The sequence below is a fragment of the Populus euphratica genome, unplaced genomic scaffold (genome assembly GCF_000495115.2).
Source record: "Populus euphratica unplaced genomic scaffold, PopEup_1.0 scaffold353.1, whole genome shotgun sequence".
Classification (NCBI taxonomy): domain Eukaryota; kingdom Viridiplantae; phylum Streptophyta; class Magnoliopsida; order Malpighiales; family Salicaceae; genus Populus; species Populus euphratica.
The window spans coordinates 128,645-151,722 of record NW_011500244.1 but is presented as its reverse complement, the minus strand read 5'-3'; the positions used below and the strand labels follow the sequence as shown (position 1 = coordinate 151,722).

General features: G+C 37.3%; 2 protein-coding genes across 6 annotated transcripts; both read right to left on the bottom strand.

Annotated features, from left to right (window-relative positions):
• Positions 1-256: 256 nt before the first annotated feature.
• LOC105112622 (serine/threonine-protein kinase HT1-like) lies at positions 257-4,917 on the bottom strand. Of its 5 annotated transcripts, none has more exons than XM_011008371.1 (4): positions 4,727-4,917; positions 4,267-4,344; positions 2,722-3,839; positions 257-876 (listed from the first exon to the last, which is right to left on the bottom strand). In XM_011008371.1, exons 3-4 carry the CDS (start codon positions 3,627-3,629, stop codon positions 537-539), a joined length of 1,248 nt encoding a protein of 415 aa, XP_011006673.1. In that variant the 5' UTR covers positions 3,630-3,839; positions 4,267-4,344; positions 4,727-4,917; the 3' UTR covers positions 257-536. The 5 variants fall into 5 exon arrangements, with proteins under 5 accessions (XP_011006673.1, XP_011006674.1, XP_011006671.1 ...); XM_011008372.1 differs by having other exon boundaries at positions 2,722-3,823; XM_011008369.1 differs by having other exon boundaries at positions 2,722-3,791.
• A 13,051-nt stretch (positions 4,918-17,968) lies between these two features.
• LOC105112621 (SWAP (Suppressor-of-White-APricot)/surp RNA-binding domain-containing protein) lies at positions 17,969-22,780 on the bottom strand. The gene is made up of 4 exons (XM_011008368.1): positions 22,606-22,780; positions 21,445-22,375; positions 19,147-19,430; positions 17,969-18,951 (listed from the first exon to the last, which is right to left on the bottom strand). The coding sequence occupies exons 2-4, from the start codon at positions 22,368-22,370 to the stop codon at positions 18,197-18,199; spliced, it is 1,965 nt and encodes a 654-aa protein (XP_011006670.1). The 5' UTR covers positions 22,371-22,375; positions 22,606-22,780; the 3' UTR covers positions 17,969-18,196.
• Between the last annotated feature and the right edge of the window lie 298 nt (positions 22,781-23,078).

Here is a 23,078-nt window from a genome sequence, read left to right as displayed (position 1 = left end):
AGCAATTATTTGTTGACGCCGTCTTTATTATTATTGTTGTTGTTATTAATTGGGTCTGATACATGCCCCATCCAGGTGGACTTCATTTCTACATGTATGATGTCAAATTGTCACCCAAAAATGCATCCCCGTCGAGAACGCAAAGCAACAACGTGTTACACAGCCCTCTCAACTCGTCAAGTCTTGACATCAATAATTTGCAGAGAGAACCAGCATCTGCATCTGCATCTGTTTGTTATGTGAATCGCAAGACATCACTAATGACAATTCTCCATTGATTCTCCCCCGCTATTACTATAGGACCTTCGACCATGCTACATCAGTGCAATTGACTAAAACAACCCAGCAGTCTAAATGGATGGCATCTTCCTATCTTGCAAAAAGAAAATAAGGGTAAAGGAAAAGAACACTGATACATAAACATACAAGTTCAGTTCATACCAAGTGTCAGTTTAATAATACAATTTTCATCTGTATCCTCATTAACATCTGTCTTTCTTCTTTTTTTCCTTTCTTTTCCGGTCTTCTATTCTGGATCATTCAACTGTCATGGGTTGAGCCATGCAACACCTGAAGCGAGCCTTGCGCACATTAGTCATGATCTCAGTTCGAGCATTCTCAAGCATCCTAACAATCTCGGTGAAGGGAGGACGCACTTCAGGGTTGGCATCCCAGCAGCGGGTCATTATGTCACTCAACACAGGCAGACATTCATTTGGGATAATTGGCCTTACCCCCTTGTTCACCACAGCAAATGCAGCCTGCACAGCTGTCATGTTCTGGAAGGGAAGCGAACCTGTTATGAGCTCCCAGAGAACGATTCCAAAGCTGTACACATCCACCTTTTGTGTATAAGGCCTATGCTGAATCATCTCTCTGCATGAATGGGTAAATTAAAAACATAAGCTGTTAAAAGCATAATCTCTGGTAATCAGCAAAAGCATGCAGATTCTTGAAAATGGCAATTCAGAAAAACTGATGTGTGTTGCAGTCAAGTGGCATTAAGAAGATCAAGTTTTATAGTAGTTATATAAACCAATTGATTTGCCAGAACATGCATCAAATTCCACTTACTCCTAAACCTTTCTGAAAGAATATACAAATATTCATAGATAGAAACATTAACATTTCCCCACACATGCAGACTGTGAAACACATAAGTCGGAGGTTTACATGGAGCAGGCATGGACGTAAGCCACTCATATAAAATATCCAAAGAAAAAATCGTGGCCTTCAATATTGCAATATTGGTCTACTAAGAAATGTTTCATCGTTTTCAATAAAATACTCTAAAATTGAAAAAAAAATACATTTAAGGTTAGAAATGAAATGGGGAAGGAGATGCAGACAAGGAACTATATTCAATATCGTACAAGTTTGCTTTCATGTCTGGTACAGATGTTATTTCCAATCTACAACCTTTTCCTCCTCTTCCTGTAGCATACACCATGACAACAACCATAATCATTGACATTACCGCATGAGGAAATAGAAGCAATGATTTTCCATTCTGTATTGAGAAAGGGCAACATGATTCCATTTAGTTCACAAGATTTTTACTTAAGTTTGGACATACAAAACAGAAAAGGTGGTACCGAATGTGTAGATATAATGCACCAAACTTTGCACAGCAATTATTTATTCATGCAGCTCCTTCCTTTTTTTCAAGAATGATTTATTTATTAATACATTTCAATATTTGTTATATACAAATATTTAGGTCAAGCATCTTCAGCCAATAAATCAGAATACTAAAAGAGTAGAAATTCACCAAAAGCAAATCTTGCATAAAAATACAATGCCTGCAATATGGAAGTAATTTTAAACCAAATCGGTAGTTTTAAACAACATCAAAAGCACATACGAATAGGAGAAAGAAGCAAATCAAGGGCAAGGCTTAAGAAGACAGGTGAAAATTACAATTCCTTTTTGAGCACTTAGCCATTTTATCAATATCGCAACCGCATCTTAAAGACAAAACCATGCAAGTTGTCGCACCTCAGTCTACAACAAATCACATTTTTCATGACATGAAAGATGGAGTAACTTTTTAAGGTACATTTCAGCCCTCACCAGAAGATACAAGTATATTGGTTGGTAAGAAAAAAGAAAAAAAAAGAAAACAGAAGCAACTGCCTCTCTTCCATCCTAATTTTAGAGTAGCATAGCACTGCAAACAACAATGCCACAGAAGTTCAGAATTTTCAAGAAAAGCTTTCCAAATATTCGACCGAAAGTGTTCATGTCCAGTACTTGTCCTGCTATCATCAACTCCTACCAGAAGAAGTAGCTACCATTATTGTCATCCAATGAAATCAGGGTAAAAGGGAAACCTCCATGAAGAGGGAAGCTATGCACGCTATTGCCCACTCACTTAAAAGGAAGAAAAAGTAAGAGATAAATAAGCATTTCCAAAAACTGATGAAAACCTCAACTTCCTAAAAATTTCTTTCTCAATCACGGTGCAGTGTTTTACTTTATTTATGTGGCAACTCCAAACAATGGTGTGGATTACCAACATTCCTTAAAAACCTATATCCACTACCATTCATGCTCAGTCATGCAATAAAAGGGAAGAAATCTATTGTAACAATACGCATTTATCAGAAATAGAACCCAGAAAATGGTACAATCACATGCCCACAACAGAAAATATGCATGCAATCATAAAGTAAACTAAAAAATGAATTAAAACTCAATGTATAGAAGGTGCAGACTTACGGAGCCATCCAGCGGTACGTCCCCGTTTCAGGTGTCATCCCTTCAGTCTGCACCTCAATCCTTGCAACACCAAAATCAGCAATTTTTATTGATTTATCTGCTGCAATTAAGAGGTTATCTGACTTCAAATCCCGGTGTATAAACCCAAGTCCATGAACATATGCCATTCCTCTTGCAACATCCAAAGCCTGCTGGACTGCTAATTTCAATGGCACTGCCCGATTGTGCCTCCTAGTCAAAAACTGCCGAACTGACCCGCCTTTTGCATATTCTGTGACGATACACCAAACCATTGGCTTCTGGCATGCACCTATAAACCGCACAATGTTCGGGTGCTTTAAATTTGCAAGCATCATAACTTCCTGCTGGAACTGCTGTTCCATCACTTGTGATGTTTCTGGGATATTCTCAGGCCTCTCTAATATCTTAATCGCAACATCCTCCCCATTATATGTTCCTCTGTATAACTTTCCAAATGCACCTTGAGCAAAAGCTGTACCCATATTGAGTTTTCTCAAATTGATTGTCCAGTCATCATAATGCTGGAGTCCTTCGGTTGGATACCTATTATCCATCAATGCTTGCGCCAATGCATCGTCATTTAGGGCATGGGTGACTTTCCCTGGACGAAACACACTCGCGCCCACTGAGACATTATAGTTACGGTGGTTGACAGGTTTCAAACCAGGATGGCTTAACATGTGCGTTAAAGAATCATTGGATCCGACACTACTGTTGTCCACTGACATCGAGACAGACCCACCAGCATGGCTTGTTTGTAAACTGTCAATGGACATGTTTGTACCATCACCAATTTCTTGGTAAAAACCTTGTGTGAAACCATAATAGTCGTTACCATTGTTGTTACTTGGTGCCATTAGTCCAGTAAATTTTTTACCCTCTACCATTTTCCCAAACAATAATGAAGAAACTTGTCAAGAAAAATCAGGGACACAATTCTTCTTATTGTAAACTCCTGAAACTTGTGGAGATAAATCCAGTGACGCAATTCTTCTTAGTGCAAACTCCTGCAAGTCATCTAATGTTACAGTGTCTCCGATACATGCACCCTAGAACCAAACACAAAAGCGAGCACATTCAGCTGTACCTTCCAAAATCTAGAGACAATTTATAGTCAGCAATGCACTGTTTTGGCAGCTCATGCATTTATTTACTAATGAAATGGTTGAAATAGTTGTTTATAACAAGTTACAGGAAATCATTACTGAGTGGGGTACGATATCCTAAATCTTTAATGCAGTTTGCACTTGCACCAAAGCACGATTAATAGGGAAAGAACACGACAGGACGTAAAAAGACAGACACGATTATAAGACTTGAAAGATTTGTAATGAAGATTAAGAAGCACAAAATGAAACAACTAGACAAGTAACGGAAAAATCACTCTCTAATCACCGTGGAATTAAAGACAAAAGAGGTGAGAAACAGGTAGTTAGGGAAACCTATTTGTCCATGGATGGGGTTAAATAACAGTCCTAATGTGAGAGAACGAAAATAGAAACATTGTAAAGAGATAGATGATACCTCTGGAAGAACTAGTTAAGACATCTTAAACTGATTTGAAGCCACAGCACCCACAAAAAAGTATGTGTCTTTCACTATCTGCCATCAAAACATAAGAAATCAGTCAAACAAAAAAAGGACACAAGCTTTCCACATGAGACGACCCATCACACCCCCACCCTCAAAATCAACCAAAACCCTTGAAAGTATTTTGAACTTTCCAAGACATGGTTTTTTTCTCGGGGAACAAAAGGATCAAGAGAAAGATTAGAGCTTTGTATATAGAAATGCGAAAAGAGGAGGGGGGTTAGACAGAAATTAGATCAGCTAATTAAATAAAAAATAAGACATCGTGAAAAAAAAAATAAGAAAAGAAAAGGGAAAGGAGATGAATTCTGTCAGCAATACTGTTATTAATTAATTAATTATATATATAAAAAAAGAAGCAGTGGAAGTAAGAGCTGTGTGGCTAGATAGATACCTAGCAAGCTAGATAGTAATTCTTCGACAATGAAAATGAAAGAGGAAATTAATTGATAGTTAATGATAAAAGCAATGCAGAGGAAGATGAAGAGGAAGAGGGCAAAAAAGAACAGCGACCATAGACAGATAGTCAGTCAGTCAGTCTTCGCTTCTCCTTTTTTTTTTTTTTTTTTTTTTTTGTACTTTCAAGGCTTCTTCGGTTCTCTTTCTTTTTTCCTTTTCTTTTGTCTTCCTCTTAATTTGTCCATTGACACAATTGCCCTCTATCTTTTTGAAATTTACGCCCAGAGCCAACCTACTTATATATATATATAATTTTAGTTTTAATCCAAGTGCACCGGTCCACATAACCTTACATATAATTTTCCATTATTTTAACAATTCAATAATATATTTCAAACATAAATTTACGTACAACTAGACAGTTGAATGTACTATTAATACATGTATTACATATAAAATATTTATTCTACACAATATAATATATGTTAATATTAAATTACAAACCCGAAAATAGTAATATAATATTATTACTAATAATATGTAATTTTTAAGATTAACTATGATCTCCAAAGTAATATTATAGAATTACATGTATCTAATGTACTCATACATTCAAAAGATTTGAACATGTCATTTACAATAATTATAATGGAGTCATAAAAATGCCCTTTTTAATGCTATTCTTTCTGCCTTTGCTCCTTCTGCTAGGTCAGCTGCCCACCGTGTTCTGGGCTTGGCTTGGCTTCTTCGGTTGTGTTGGCCTTCATGGTTTTTCTTCAGCTCTTTTAAATGAATTGGACAGTTGCATCATTATGCACACTCACTTCCCCTCGCCTGGGTCTCTCCCAAGCACTGGCAGAGCTGCTGTCATTTGTTTGAGGCAAATTATTGCCCTCTCAACTTTGCTCTGCCTCTGCTCTTCTTTTTTTTTGGACGGTTTAGTTGGGCTCTTTTTCTCTGGTTTGTCTACCGTTGCCTAAAAAACATGTGGTGGTCCTCTCCTAGCTTGGGGTTTTTTCAGTATTTTCGATCTTCGGTTTCCTGCGTAATAACATTTCAGTTTTTTAGGCTCTTAGTGACAAACTTTTTTCCTGAGCTGGGTTTTAAAGTTTTTGAATCTTTTTTCTCTCCCTGTTACTCTTACCAGCTTGGTCATATTTGGTTACACCATCAGTTTAGCAACTTTTTTTTTTTTATCGTTGCGTCATTTGTCATCTTTATTTGTTGTAAATCTTCTGTTGCTTCTTCTTCCTTTTCACGTTGCTTCCTTTAGGTGCTCTCAGTTCTGGCTGTTATACGTCAACCATTGTTTGCATTGGACCTGTTATCCTTTGTTGCTCTTATTTTGTTGCTTCTGCTAAGGTTAACTAAGCTTTTTCCCACACTTTTGTTTTATTGTTTTAGGAATCACTGCTGTTGTTCATTTGATGCACATCTCCTGCACTTGCCTTGCTCTTTGGCCATATGCTGTTGCACCATCACTTTAGTAATCTTCTTTTTTTTCGTTGCATAATCTGTCAGCTTTTTTAGCCGTAAATATTCTTATGCTTCTTCTTCTTCTTTTCCACGTTGCTTCATTCAAGTGCTCTCAGTTTGGGCTGTTATACGCCAGCCATTGTTTGCGTTGGAACCTGTTATCCTTTGCTGCTCTTATTTTGTTGCTTTTGTTTAGGTTAGTTGAGTTTTTTACCACACTTCTGTTTTGTTGTTTGAAACATCACTGTCATTGTTTGTTTTGTACACATCTCATGCACTTGTTTTGGTCTATTCTCCAGGATTTAGGGGGGATGTAATTTGTTGTTTGCATTTTGATTTTTTCTTTTCATGTCTGCCAGGCTGAATGACTTTGTTTTGCCTTTTTCCAGCGTGTTGTTCTGCCTTACGCTTTTTATGTTTCCCTGTTAACTTTGTCTTCTTTAGTCTATTATTTATATTTTGTTCATTGCATTTTGACCATGGTTTGTATGATGCATATGATTTTTCAAAGCTTTGTCGAGCCTCTCGGAGTTCTCTTCGTTTGGTGCGCTGCATCTGTTTCTTTGTTGGGTCAACGACTTGGCTGTCATCCCATACTGCTTTGTGTAGGTCCTTTTAGCTTGAAAACTTTGCTTCTTGCTTGACTAGCTGTATTTATGGTGAGTGATTTCTTTCCCTGCGATGAACTTCAGATGTTGCGTTTTTCCATGGTCTTGCTTTGATACGCTCTGCTCCTTGCCTGTCTTTTGTTTTGTTGGATCTTCGAACATGCCAACAATGCCATTTTCGACTTGCACCATTTTCATATGGGACCTCTGCTTCAACTTTAGATGATTTTGTGGTCAAGGATACCAACAGTATGCTTGATTCAACTAGCTACTTGGTTGGCTTATTTCATCAAGCTACGCAGAGATTGACAAAGACTGACAATCCTGGATACAAACTCGGTTGCTTAGTCAAAGAAGTCATGACTCAAGGTAGTATAATGATCCATCATCGGATGATATCAGTGGTTTGGTTATCAGAGATATTGGTGATTATCATTCAGAGCGAGATATCATCATCGAAATCTGGTCAGAGGCTTTCCAAAGGATTTCAAAATTGCATCCAAGATTTATGACAGTACAATATCCTTTTTTCCCCCTTTGGTGAGGATGGTTATCAGACTAACATTAGTTTTGCCAACCAAGATGATCAGCTTTCAAGGAAACATCAAAATGTGTTGATGAGAGCTTTCTACGCTTATTTTATTAATGAAAGAGAATATGGTGAAGACAATGTTACAAAAGGTGACTTTACCAATAATTTTTTATCGATGAATTTGCCGATGTTGAGGAAGACAGACTTCATTACATCAGAGAAAACCAAAATGATCTTCAAACCGAGCTTTATAAAGGCATTAACGAAGCTGTTCTTAGAGGGGATGTTGAATTAGGGTCAGCTACCGGAAAAATTATTGTCCCCTCTTCGTTAATTGGCAGTCCGCGATATGTGATAAACAACTACTAAGATGCCATGACTGTTTGCAGGGCATATGAAAATCCAGATCTTTTCATCACAGACACATGCAACACAAGATGGCCTGAAATCCGAGGAGAACATAGAAAAGAGAGAGTTTATAAGCATGAAGACAAGCCTAATGTTAACCCAAATGTTTCAGCTGAAATACCCGATAAGAATCTTGATCCTTTATGTTATGATATTATCTGTAAGTTAATAATACATGGTCCATACGGCTCTACAAAACCAAATGCACAATGTATGCCGAAAGGCAAGTTTGCAAAATCATTTCCAAAGAAATTCAAAAACTCGACTGTTTTTGATGAAAACGAGTTTGTTTATTACAAGCAACGTAAGTGTCGTGATAATTTTGTTCTCAAAAATGGAATTAGACTTTGCAATGACTATGTTGTTCCATACAGTAGAAAACTTTTAACGCAGTAAAATGCGCATATAAATGTTGAGATATGCTGTCAATTAATGCTTATCAAGTATCAGTTTAAAGATATCAGTAAAGGATCTAATAGTACAATGCACATTCTTTAATTGTCAATTCATCTGCCCTCTATGAAGCTATTTGGTGTCTTGTTCAAAATATTGTCTTCTCAGGCAGCAAGTCTCTTCATTCTGTTCTCAGAAGGCTAGGTATTAATAAAGCAATGACTGAATGGTTCGAGTGAAATAAAAAAAGATGCTAGTGCATAAGAAGTTTACTAGTCACAGTTTCCAAGGCTCCAAGCGAATATGTTTGGTATCGAAGATAATAATGGATTGTAAGATCAAGGAAATTTAGCCTTGGACAAATAACATATGTGCATCCTACTGCTGCTGGAGAAGTTTATTTTTCAAAAATGCTTTTAAACCACATATATAAAAGGGCCAACATGGTTTGATGACTTAGTAAAGTTTGCAGCAGGGTTGTTTATCCAACATTTCTACTCACTTGCAGAGCATTGGGGCTTTTAGCTTTAGGTGATGATAAGGAATGGTCCGAAGCTTTCTGTAAAGCCATAGCAACAACAATGTTTCCATAACTTATACAACTTTTCGTCAGTGTTATCCTATTTTGTGAAGTTGTCAGGCCATTGGTTCTTTTCACTCAGTTTTGGCATTCAATGCGCGATGACGATGATATCCTCTACAAGCTAAGAACTTGTTTTAGAATGCTGTTTTAGAATGCCAACAGATGATCATCTGAAAAATTATGTTGTGTTGGAGCTTGAAGCGCCAGTAAATAACAAAGTACAGGTGTTGTTCTTTTTAAAGCCCTTGACCGTTCAACGCATGATGTCCTTGAGGGTACGTGTGACAATTATAGTGGTAGCCTGCCATTCGGTGGAAAGAGTCTGCCGCATGTGGATTTGTTTTTCTTTTAATCTATAATCACCACTAATCATCTTCAAGCTAGATATATTGGTTTTGCATTCTTTTTTTAATCTCACTTTTATTCATTTTTACTGTCATTTCATAGGGTGGCGCGATACAAGGTTCAACTAAGGCAAGGTGCTGGAATCCAGAAATAATCGGATATTAATTTATTGAGATTAATTTATCAGAATATAATTTACAATTTATAAGTTTTAATTTTTTTTATGCAGTAAAATAAAATTAAACAATGATAAAAAAATAATACAAATTATCACAAAATCAACACCAAGATTTTTAACGTGAAAAACCCGATGCGGGAAAAACCACGGGACCGTAGTCCACCTAAAAACTTCCAATGTCCATAAATAATGGGTTCATAATCATTCTTTCTCAGATTCAACTAAGGGATACAATATATATATATCATCAAGAACAACTTATTCTCGGATTACAACAAGATTAAAGGAGAATTATTTGAGAAAAACTCACAATACTGACAGCCCCGTTTTCTATCAAAACGGTCAGCTTCCACACCACCAATCTTCGATCCAACCGTCCAGAATAAAGATCAACGTATCTAGAAGCTGTTGAAAAAATCTCAGTCCGATCTAACGGTGAACGAGCTGGAAATCGAAGAAAGAGCACAAGCTACTCTACTACCTCTTTTCTTTCTTTCTTTCTCGATTTTCTTCTGCTTTCTTTTGTTTTTCAAATCTGCATCTAAAGTACCCGAACCACATTATTTTGAATACCAAGAGACAAAAATTAATGCGGTGGTCCCACCATCACATGGTGCGGGACCATATACAACAAATCTCCCCCTTACGCACCATGTGAGGAATTCGACATACTAGCGATCAACATGTAAAATTCAATTTAGGAGACTCTGACAAGCATGCTTTCCTTCTGTAGAACTCAAACTTCTCTCTCGATAGAGGTTTGGTCATCATATCTGACATGTTGTCATCAATATGAATCTTCTCAACAATGAATGACTTCATCTCCATAGCATCTCGAATCCATTGATATCTAACTTCAATGTGCTTTGATCGAGAGTGAAAAGTAAGATGTTTACTGAGATGGATTGCACTTTGACTATCACAGTGCAACACAAAGTTCTCTTGAACTAGGCCAAGTTCATGCAAGAACTTCTTCATCCATAACAACTTTTTGCCCCCTTCAGTAAGAGCAATATATTCAGCCTCTGTAGTGGATAATGCGACACATTTTTGCAACCTTGATTGTCATGAGACTGCTCCCCCTATAAACTTTATAAATATCCTGATGTGGACTTTCTAGAATCAACATCACTAGCCATATCTGCATCTGAGTATCCATCCAACATAGGTTTATCATTACCAAAACATAAGCTGAAACTAAAAATACCTTTGAGATACCTAAGTATCCATTTCACTGCTGACCAATGTTCTTTACTAGGATTGAAGAGGAATTGACTAACCACACCAACTGCATGAGTTATATCCGGTCTTGTGCAAACCATGGAATACATCAAACTACCAACTACGAATGTATAAAGAACCTTTTTCATCTCGTTTATTTCTTTATCACTTGAAGGACACTGCTTGGAACTTAGTTTAAAGTGGCTTGCAAGTGGAGAACAAACAGATTTAGAGTTGCTCATGTTGAATCTCTCAAGTACCTTTTGAACATGTCTCTCTTGAGATAGCCAAAGTTTCTCCTTCTTCCTGTCACGTGTGATCTTCATGCCAAGAATCTGTTTTGTTGGTCCTAAGTCTTTCATTACAAAAGACTTGCTCAACTCTTCCTTCAACATCCGAATCTTCTTAACATCATGGCCAACAATCAACATATCATCCACATATAATAGAAGAATAATAAAGTTTCCATATGGAAACCTTTTTATAAATACACAATGATCAGAAGTGGTCCTGTCATAACCATGATCCACCATGAAACAATCAAACTTCTTATACCATTGTCTTGGAGCTTGCTTTAACCCATATAAGCTCTTTTTCAACTTACAAACTAGCTGCTCTTTGCCTTTTACTTCAAAACCTTCAGGTTGCTCCATGTAGATTTCCTCATCTAAATCACCATGGAGAAAGGTAGTTTTCACATCAAGTTGTTCAACTTCAAGATTCAAACTAGCAGTTAAACCAAGCATAACTCGTATTGAAGACATCTTGACCACTAGTGAAAAGATTTCTTCAAAATCAATACCCTTCTTCTGACCGAAACCTTTCACAACCAATCTTGCCTTATACCTTTATTGTGAGCGATGTTCATCAATTTTTAACCTGAACACCCATTTGTTCTTGAGTGCTCTCTTATCTTTAAGAAGCTTTACTAACTTAAAGGTATGGTTTTCATGCAAGGATTTCATCTTTTCTTGCATTGCTTTCAACCACTCACTTTTCTTCTCATGTGCCACAGCTTCATCAAAGCATTCTGGTTCTCCCCCATCAATGACCAATATATACTCATGAGGAGAATATCTGGTGGAAGGTTGGCGAAGTCTAGTTGACCTTCTCAATTGTGGCTCATCTGAAACTTCCTACATAACTTGTTCAAGAATAACATCAACATCATCATTGGTTGATTCATGATCACCAACTAATGGCTCAGTAAGAGAACCACCAATATCATCATTTTGCAAGTCTCTCCCATGATTAGTAGGCATCAAAGGTAACTGTGGAATAGGTTTTAGAGTTGAATTAGATGGAATAAAAACAGTAGAGTTTGTTTTCTCTTTCTGTTCAAAGTCTTCAATGGTTTGATCTTCAAAGAAGATAACATATCTACTTCTCATAATTTTCTTCTCCTTTGGATCCCACAACCTATAGCCAAACTCATCATCTTTAGAGCCTAAGAAAATGCACTACTTTGTCTTGTTGTCAAGCTTAGACCTTTCATCTCTAGGAACATGTATAAATGCCCTGCATTCAAACACTCTTAAGTGTGCATAAAAGACATCCTTTCCTTTCCAAACTCTATCTGGAACATAAAATTCAAGAGGAAATGATGGAGAAAGGTTGATCATGGCAACTGTAGTTTTCATTGCCTCACCCTAAAAGGACTTAGGCAGCTTTGCATGAGAGAGCATACATCTAATTCTTTCAACAATGATTATGTTCATTCTCTCAGCCACTTCATTCTGTTGTGGAGTCTTAGGAACTGTCTTCTCCAACTTGATACCATGTTCCCTGCAATACTTCTCAAAAAGACCCCTGTATTCACCACCATTGTCAGCTAGAATATATTTGAGCTTTCTACCAGTTTCTCTTTCAACTCTAGCATGGAAATCCTTAAAGACATCAAGCACCTGATCTTTGGATTTCAAACAAGTGGCCCAAATTTTCTTGGAGTGATTATCAATAAAACTAACAAAGTACAATGCACCCTTAAGAGACTTATCAATCATAAAACAAACATCAGTATGAACTAAATGAAGAACATGTGATCTTCTATGTGAAGGTGATCTTTGAAATGCAACTTTGTGTTGTTTGCCAACTAAACAATGAGTACATGTGTTCAAGTTCATACCTTTTAATGGAAGGTAGTTCTTCTTAGAAAGGATGCCAAGGCCTTTCTCACTCAAATGTTCAAGCCGCTTATGCCATAAATTAGTAGAGCAATATTCAATTACATTCACCTCCCCTTTGATCACCTTGGCTTGTGACATGTAAAGACCCATTTTCTTCCCTTTAACAACAATCAGGGAATTTCTGGAAAGCTTCCATTTACCATCTCCAAAGTAATTGTGATAGCCTTCTTCATCAAGAGTACCTGTAGAGATTAAGTGTAGGCGCATATCAGGCACATGCCTAACATCTTTGAGTAGCAACTTCCACCCAGTATTGGTTTCCAACCAAATATCTCCAATGCCTACAACACTAGCCATCCCTTGATTTCCCATCCTAACTTGGCCAAAGTCACCAGCAGTGTAGAATGTGTAAAAATCATATTGGGGTGTAACATGGTAAGAAGCTACTGAATCTGCAACCCATGTGGTATCCTGACATGCAAGATTAACACAACCATCATCACAAACAATGGTAACATCACCTTCAAATACAACTGCAACTGTACCATTCTCTTCATTCTTGTCTTCATCTCTACCCTTTTTATCTCTTTTATACTTTCTGCAATCTTTTTTCATATGCCCAGGCTTGTCATAATAATAGCACTTAAAACCTTTCCTTGACTGAGATCTTCCTCTTGGCTTCCATTTGCCTTTTCTATTGCTGGATTCTCTATCTTGCTTGTAGTGAGAGAACCTGCTTGGACTTCTCCCTCGATTTTCTGTAACAAGTGCATGAGACTCAGAAGTGCTTGTGCTTTTCCTTCTCTTCTCTTCATTGAGGATACAATCCTTTACTGTTTTTAAAGTGATCTTTCCATTCGGAGTAGAATTGCTAGGTGACACCACCAAAGTCTCCCAATTATCTGGCAATGAACTCAGTAGGATTAGTGCTTGCATTTCATCGGCTAACTCCAGATTCATCAATGACAACTGATTCAAGAACCCTTGGAATACATTTATATGTACTGAAGCATCTTCACCATCTCTATACTTTAGATTCACAAGGTCTCTAATTACAAAAACCTTGTTTTGTGCACTCTTCTTAGCAAATATTTCTTCCAACATCTTCCAAACTGTATAGCAGTCATGTTCTTGAGAAATATGATTAATGGACTTAGAAGATACCCATTTTCTAACATTAGCAGTAGCCTTTCTATTTAGCCCATTCCATTTTGCATCATCCATATCATTAGGCTTTATTCTTTTACATTCAATCGGCAAAGCCAAATCATTGCAATATAAGTGATCCTCCATCATTGTTTTCCATATAAAATAATTTGAGGAAGATTTATCATGCCCAAATCTTCCTTTTCCATTTTAACTGCACAAGAAATTCAATCTACACAACCAGTGCTCTGATACCACTTTGTTGTGAAAACTAGGAACAACCGGACACCAATTTACCTGGATCAATTCAGCTGAATACAATTCACAATTTCCAATTCTTTTTCTCTTTGTGCAATAAAACAGAATCAAACAATGATAAAAAAAATAATTGAAATAATCACAAAATCAATACCAAGATTTTTAATGTGGAAAACCCGACGCGGGAAAAATCACGGGACCGTAGTCCACCTAAAAACTTCCACTATCAACAAATAATGGATTCACAATCATTCTTCCTCAGATTCAACTAAGGGATACAACATATATATCATCAAGAACAACTTATTCTCGGATTACAACAAGATTAAAGGAGAATTATTTGAGAAAAACTCACAATATTGACAACCTCGTTTTCTATCAAAACGGTCAGCTTCCACACCACCAATCTTCGATTCAACCGTCCAAAATAAAGATCAACATGTCTAGAAGCTGCTGTTAAAATCTCAGCCCGATCCAACAGTAAACGAGCTGGAAATCGAAGAAAGAGCATAAGCTACTCTACTGCCTCTTTTCTTTCTTTCTCTCTTGATTTTCTTCTGCTTTCTTTTGTTTTTCAAATTTACATCTATATTACCCGAACCACATTAATTTGAATACCAAAAAACAAAAATTAATATGGTGGTCCCACCATCACATGGTACGGGACCACACATAACACAAGGACATACAATTGTTTAATTTACTGTTTCCATTATTGAAGAAAGTAATTAATTATGTCAGTCAAATTAATGAGTTATATATATAACCTTGAAAATAGATACATCAACTCCGTTGTTGCCTATGAAGCCGTACATTATTGATCTTAAATCTGACACAAAATTTACAAGGATTGCTTTTCTAACACCTCATGTGCTTCGACACTACTTTTCAACTTCACAGACTTTGCGCATGCGCTTGCTAGAGGAAAAGGATCAAAATACTTACTAGTTGAGACAAAAAAACTCTGCTATGACCAACTCCCTGCGTTGAAGTCCAGCACCTCCCTGCTTCAAGAAACGATGTTATATCCCCATTAAAGAACAAAAAAATGAAAACAGAAAAACAATCAAAGAAATTCTTTGCATGGATGCATATCACCACAAGGCATACCAATAATAAATCTGCTTTACTTTTTATGCTTTGTCTTTCTTTCAACATTTATTATGCTCATGATAAATGCACATCTCGCTATAATGTGTAAAATGAAAGATTTACTTGCCAAGCTTCAATAGTTTGCTATGATCTTCATAAAGGTTGGTGGCATCAAAGCTGCCCACAATGCACAAAATCATTGTCTGAAAAAGGCACAGTTTTTAGATGTATTGAACGCAATAAAGTCACATTTTAGTTCGATGGTTAGGATTTATGTTGTTGCTGCCCACACCCTACACTTGAACGTACTTTTTTTATTTTTTATTTTTTCTTTCATTTTTTTCAGCCGTGCCTTCTATTTATTTATCTCACATTTGAACATTTCCTGAGGTTAAGAGTTGATTGTGTGGTTAAAGATGGCAATGATGTTGCCATATGTATAATGGATAGGAAAATTGATAAGAATTTCTTTGGTTCCTTCGCCCACAACTTTCTCTATGAGAAGGGGTTTGTTGATTGCATTTCACCTCCCGTGATTGACAAATTAAACAAGGTCAAGATTTTCCAGCATAGATTTGGAGCTTTTTGTTCAATTGTCAACCGCTGTGACATCATTATCACCACTGTTTTCGATGGCAATATGGCCGCCGAATTACCACGCCGCCCACATACTGAACCAGACAGCTACTCTTCAAAGATGAAACACCTGATACCACCTCAATTATGTCATTTAAAAGATGTTGCCTTTCATTTTTTTTTAAAAAAAATTCAAGTTCTTTCACTTGCTTTTATGCGTGGCAGATACATATTTAATGCTTTTTTTTTTATTCACAGCTCTGAATCAGCTGCTGCAGCTGATCCTCCAGCTGAGTCTAAACTACTTGACTGCGGTCCATCTACCATCTTAGAAACACATGGTACACCAAGCAAGTGTCATTGTCCCTCTGAACTTGACCAAGATTAGGTAACTACTCTGTTAATTTACCTCAACAAACCTACTGTCATGCTTTGCTGGAATTCCTTTATTGGCACAAACAATGACGGCATCCATTGCTTCTTCACTTGCACAAGACTCTCCTACTGCTACTGCAAATACAGAGCAAAGTTTTTCCTTCACATGAATTGTCTCAGTTTAAGTTTAGATAATCGAATGCTATAGAAAATGATCCAGAAAGCTAGCATATGTCAAAAGATTTACCAATGTGATGTTGTTACTGTGGTTTCCAGTTAACCTAAAATGGTTACACCTGGAAAATTGAAACGTGGTTCGGTCAGCCAAAAAAAACATGTTGCCAGTGAAGATTTATAATTGTGAAACCATTAGAAAGCTTCCTTCGAGCTAAGAGAAAGCACTGCCTACGACGCCCTCCAATGGCTAAACTCTCAACAACTAGAGGAAAGGCTATTTATGACTCCCATAATAGTACTAGCGGGCAGCATCACGGCACAAATTTACTATAATATATAAATATTAGGCAGAGCACTTTCTAGTGAAGAAAATGTGAAGGCTGGAACATAACTCCCAAAAACTAGAATAGACACTACAACAAGAAGAACTTACCTCCAGTCTGAGAGTGCTATGAAGCTGATGCTTAAGATGGAGAATATTTTGATGGCTAGATATGGCATGAATAATTAATTCTGATATTGGTGGCCGGACAAAACAAAAAAGAAGTGGGCAAATAAACAGTCTACAAAATGGATTTAAGACACGCTTTTAACGAAGAAAACCATTAACCCTTTATTTCTAGCCTTTTTTTTTCAAAGTAAAATCGATTACATCTACTTTCTAACTTTAACATTGCTTGGCTCTCTTGCATTGCACTGTTGCACTTTAACATTGATGTGACGTTGTTTTGTTGTTCATTAATGGAATACATGGCTTTTGTGAAGTTTTTTTTTTGGGTTGCGGCTAAATAGAACAGTACATGTAGATGATTAGTTAGTTAATCAATTGGTTTCTGCAATTACATAGGTTTTTGCTCTTGCAATTTCTTCTACAGTATGAAGCTCTTTCACACACCAAATTCGGCTAAGATTCACTAGATTTTTTTTTTTAAATTTATGTGGTTGTCCAGACCGGCTTGCGCGTATCACGATTAATCTTTACGGTCCACTGAATACTCTACAAACCCAATAGACATGTAAAGCACCACGAGGATGACAAGAATACATGCCAGGACTCGAATCCAGAAACCCTTCTGGAATGCAAATTCACTCGATTTTATTTCACCCACATAGTTGTTTTAGCTTCGTGTAGCATTGGCTCCAGCACACCTTCAAATGCTTTTGCTTATTCAATATTGGTGGCGAGAGCGATGCAGCTAGTATATTCTTGTATGTGGTGGGATTTAATCCTTAATTAATTTAGCTTAAATCTTAAATTTTCTTAGCCACGGATTTTTTTTTTTTGGTGAATTTTTTTTTTGGTGAATAGATAACCCTATGGACTTCAAATCTTCCTTTCACAAGTTTTTTTTTTAATATTAATTTCTATAATTCTTAATGATTTTCTCAGCACAGTTAGTTTATTATTTGAAATCATTAGATTTTAAATCGATTTAACCCTTCTAATATATTCGGATTATTTTTGAACCCTAATCCTTAATTTGATCCACTTTTATTTCATAATTTTAGATCTTAAGTTGTGCTCTAAAAAATTTAATTGGTAACAAATTGAGACCGGGTTTATATTTAAATCCTTGGAGGGCTTGTGTAGGTCGGACCATTGACTAACTTCTAGCACCATTCGCATGACCCGCACTACCTCTTACATCATTTTTATTGCTAATGCTTACCATTGTATGTCATGTTTCTTGAAAGCCCAAAAATCAATGGCTATTGAATTATGCTAAAAAAAAAATAAACAGGTGCATCGAACTTTGTACGCCAACGTTGGTATTGGTTAAATGATGACGACACTACAAGGTGGTCTGTCTACTGCTTGCAACTACAACCCCACTAAATCAAAACTTTAACTAGTATAATCCCAACCTCCGCCTACACATCCATGTTTCCACGAGGATGGGAAGAAGACATCTCAATAGGTGCTCTTCCTTTCCCGATTAAAAGGAAATTGATAATAGATGCACGGGGTTTTTACCTAGTAACAGCCCTTGCAACCATCGATGAATGATAGGTGGTGCTTCTCTGTTTCCTGTAAGATGTGTAAACATCATCGTATTGACTTGGCTCGGTAGGATCGGCTGCTGCCCCAAGTCCCAATCTTCCTGAGCCACTTCCATGTTTCCGCTCCACACTTCCATCTGCATAAGCTCCTGTCTCTGGGTCAACCTGTAAGTTTGGAGGAGGAGGGATGCAAGCTCCTCCTTTGCGAATGGGAGGCTCTCTCTCATACTCGTCATCTTCATCTTTTGGATCAGTTATCATCAGTCCCTCAGACGGGTTAACCTCTCCAATCTCTTTAAAAAACTTTGACACACAGTCTAGAATTTCTGATGGGGATGCATTGGATGGGGGTATATTTGTCGGGATGTCCAAAGGGCTCAAAGGTGAGTAGGGTACGCCACTGCCAATCTGCATCTTTCTGACCATTCCAGGAATGAGACCAGGCGGGAACAGGGGATATGGTGACAATTTTTCAGCAATGTTAGCAGGAGGTGCTTGCAATAAATGTGGTGCAGGTTGTTGACTTGCTGGTGGAACAGAAGGATTCACAGGCAGGGTACCTGGAAAAGCAGCAGCAGGGACCGAATTTGGAATGAATTGCTGATTTCTTAAGGTTGGAGGCATGACTGGAGGCACTTGTTTATCGGGATGCTCCTGATCTGGTACACTCTGCCTATCAGGCAGCCATTGTGGAGCATTGTAACTAGTTGCATGCTGAGGAAAGCCTGCAGGAAAAGGAACTCACATGACATTTCTTGAATGGAATTATCAAATTCTTGGAAACAAATCCAACGACAAATTACTTAAAGCTATTAAGCTGCACAACCCAAAATTCAATCTGTAGTCACAACTACCCCTGGTACATTAACATTATTGGTTTCACAAGCTAGCATGTTTAGCAAGTAGATGGAAGAAACTACCTGCAGCAGGCACAGAATCTGCTGCGCCAGTACATAATTCTTTTGGCGGCCCTGGAAAAGAATTTGCCCGCGGTCCAGCAAGCATCTCACTTTCAAGTTTATAAATGGTATCTTGATCATAGACCTCCTTGGAGGCCCAAAACTGCACAATTTTCTGCAACCGTGACTGGTTTTCATCCTTATTCTGAGGGTGGTGATAAATCCTTGCAAGCATGGAACCTAGCACTGGCTTAAATGCAAGGGCTTCATTATCAAGATCACGGGGATTAATTCTCCTTTGCAAACTGCAGGTAACAAATAGCAAGAGGTCAAGGAAGTTTTAAGACTCTTACATTGTGAACAAAATCATCTTTTCTTGAAAAAAAAAAAAAAGCATGCCAATAAAGGTTCACAACACCAAATCAAGAAAGTAAAATCAAATACCAAAATAAAATGCAACGAAGCAGAGAAGGAAATCTGTGGCTGGTTGCATAGAAATCAAGGAGGCTTGAACCTTCATACCAGAAAATAATAGAAAGAAAATAGTTAAAACATTTCCAAAACAAATATTAAGGACCTCACAGACACGCAACTGCAGAGAGTGAGCCCTGAGGAATCAGGATGATCAATGAAGATTCACATAAAGAAAAGACTTTTGGATGAACTGCACATTTTGGAGATTTAGCTCTCATACATTTAGTGTCAACTTTCCAGGTGAATTTACAAATTCTTAAGTTTTTACATATTAGAGATGGAACCTGAATTTAATTTGAGCTCATGTGGCCTTAAGGAAACTACAAAAACATTAGGGATTGCCAATTCTCTGAAATTATGCTAAGACTTGCAGGTGATGATGTAAACTTGAACACATTTTTTTTTCCAATACATGGTAGAGCACTTCCCAGTGACACTGCATATAATTTCCTAATGATACAAAGATGCGCAAAACAAGCCGCCACTGCCTATAAAAGTTTGTGTTCTCTTTTTGTCAATTTCTTTCAACTTCACATGGAGGTGGCCTTAAGTTGGGATCAAGTTTGGCCTTCCAGGAGTAGAATTCAAGGGGATGTTGCTGCTCTATCATGGAGCTAGATTGCAGACTGAAGAGAGGGTGTCAAAAAAAAAAGCACCAGAGATCGAGATAGTTGCTTTATCTTTTTTAAATCTATTCCCAAACTGGAGAAAATGATATTATGTGGCCTTTTATCTAAGGTCCTGTTTGTGAGGTTTTTCCAATGATTTACTATGTCAAGGAGCTAGATTGCAGACCAGAGAGAGGATGTAAAAAAAAAAGCACCGAAGATTGAGATGGTTGCCTTATCTTTTTGAAATCTATTCCCAAACTGGAAAAAATGTCATTATGTAGTCTTTTATCTCAGGCCCTGTTTGTGAGGTTTTTGCAGTGATATACTTTAGTGACTATATAGGGTGGTAAAATATGATGTTATCTCGCAAATATTTGTGAGACAAACAAAAAGGATAACATGTAGGATTTTCAAAGTTCGAACAGGCCTCAAATATACAACTCAAGTTTTAAATCTATGCAATAGCAAACTTTTAATAAATCCTATCTACACCTACTGAATTCTGAAACCATTATAAACCATGTAAAAGAGGGAGATGTTCAATTGTATGGAAACTGGGACCCCAATTTCAAATAACTTGCAAAATGTTTTTTCAAGGGTGCCTTCACGTGTTTAAATATTCTATAACTCTGGTTGCTTGATTTTTTCTAAATCGATTATTCACATGGTGCAATCTACTTCTAGTAGCTGAAAGTCAACAATTTTACTCTTAACTTTGTGATTCAATATTTATTAATCTTATTTCCATTTTGTCAAATTTGATTGTAGGTGATCTGCATTCTGATGAGCCATATAACTTCAAATTTGATTATTGGTAAGCATCTACATTCTGATCAACTATATGACTTGAGTAATTTAGTTCAATGATACTAGATTTCAAAGCAACAAAAACACATGTTTAAGCTTCCTTAAGAACTACAGGCCTCAGAGTAAGGTAATATTGAAAGGAACCACTCTTAAAGATTATAGCAATATTAGATGAAGAGGTCCTTCTAGCACAAAGCTATTTTAATAGGCACAAAATTACAAAGATCAATTCCACTAAGAAGATATGCACTTGTAAGAGGGGGAAAAATACAAATGAAAAAGAAAATGAATCTAACATGAGCGTATGATGTAAGAAGCTCATAAAAAAAAGCATCAGAGACAAACTGCTGGTGATGAACAATACAGATTAGTCAAGGAGTGATCAAGTTGTAGTCTTCAGAAGGCAATCAGTGCAAAAGGACCATACCTGTCAAAAAGAATATCATTGGCAAGATAGATGATATGCAATTGCCTCTCAGAATCATCAAGAGCAACAATCCTGTCTCTGAGTACTTCGACGAGAGCTGGTGCAAATGGAGACCTCTGCATGAACCAAGTCTTGGCACTTTTGATAGACTCCTTGGTACCATTTAGAGTGTTAAGCAAATTAGTGAGCTCCACTGCAATATCAGGAGGAAGTGGACCAGAGAGTCCTCTAAAGGACTTGGGCGAATCAAAATCTGGTCGACCATGAGCGCCAAAGGGCTGTGGAGGATGCTGCTGATGGTGATCATAAAAAGGTGGAAAAGGAGGCTGGTGCATTTGAGGGGGAGGCCCAACAGCAGCATTCATCATTGGGTTTGGTTGTGGATGCATCATGGAAGATGCTTGGAAAGGAGGATTGAAAGGACCACGTGTAGATAACCAAAGCTTATACCGATAATATGCATGACCCTCTCCTCCATAAAGGAAACTATAAGCGGGATTATCCTGCTGTTTTTCACGAATCATGACTTCGAATTCAGGCCCGTTCTTTGCAGAATACTCAACAAGCTTATCAATACGTTTTTGAAGCTCGGGATCGGAAGGAGGGGGGGCCGGGGGTGAGGGAGAATCATAATTAGGAGCATGGAAAGGCGGAGGAATAAGGTGAGGGGGTAAATGTGGAGCAAAAGGTGGAGGGTGCTGCTGTTGCTGCGGAGGGAGTTGAAGATGGTGAGGGTGTAGAGGAGGTTGAGTGTAAGGGAATTGCTGCACTGAAGAATGGGGAGGCATGAAGGGATTAAGTGGGGGAGGGTATTGTTGGTGTTGGTGTTGATGTGGAGGAGGATGGTGTCCATATTGTGGCTGCTGCTGCTGCTGAGCATATGCCATTGCAGCATAGTCATGGGGCTGGGGCGGCTGCCTATCCATTAAACCTAGCAAATAAATAACTAAATAAATAAAGACCCACTTCCAAACTCATCATATTTCACATAAGAAACAACAATTATCATAAAATCGCACATTCATTCCATAATTAATATGCAGGATAAGTAATTAAAACTTGAAACTTGGGAGGGTTTTTTGCTAAAATTCTCTGCTAGTAGATGGCAATCAAATATGATAAGCACTACTACTACTGGCTTTCAGAAAACAGAGGAAATACCTTGTGTGATATCCAAAGCAGAACCGAATCTAACTAAACGGACACGGGCACAGAGCTTATCGGAGACTCCGGGAGAATCAGTTTTCCAATCGGAAGCGGAGAGCTCGACGACAAAATAAATACTCCGCTCTGTTGGATTTGATGACCCGGTGAAGGGACGCTATTACCTCTAAAATAATTATTTCCTATAAAATATACCGTGAGGCATTTTCCCTGGATCATGATAGTGAGATTTAAAAATATATATATATATATCTTTGAAATCTTATTTTATACAATTAAATTATTTTGAGTCTAAATTAGCTCAATTATATATATTTTTTTCGAGAGGATTAGGGTTAAATTCTCACAGGTCAGAAATATGGATAATATGGGTACCCTAAATTGTGTTTGAAAATTTTATTTTAATCTTTCAAATTTTTTAAGCTAAGGTATTCGATGTTTGTAATATATATATATATATATATATATAT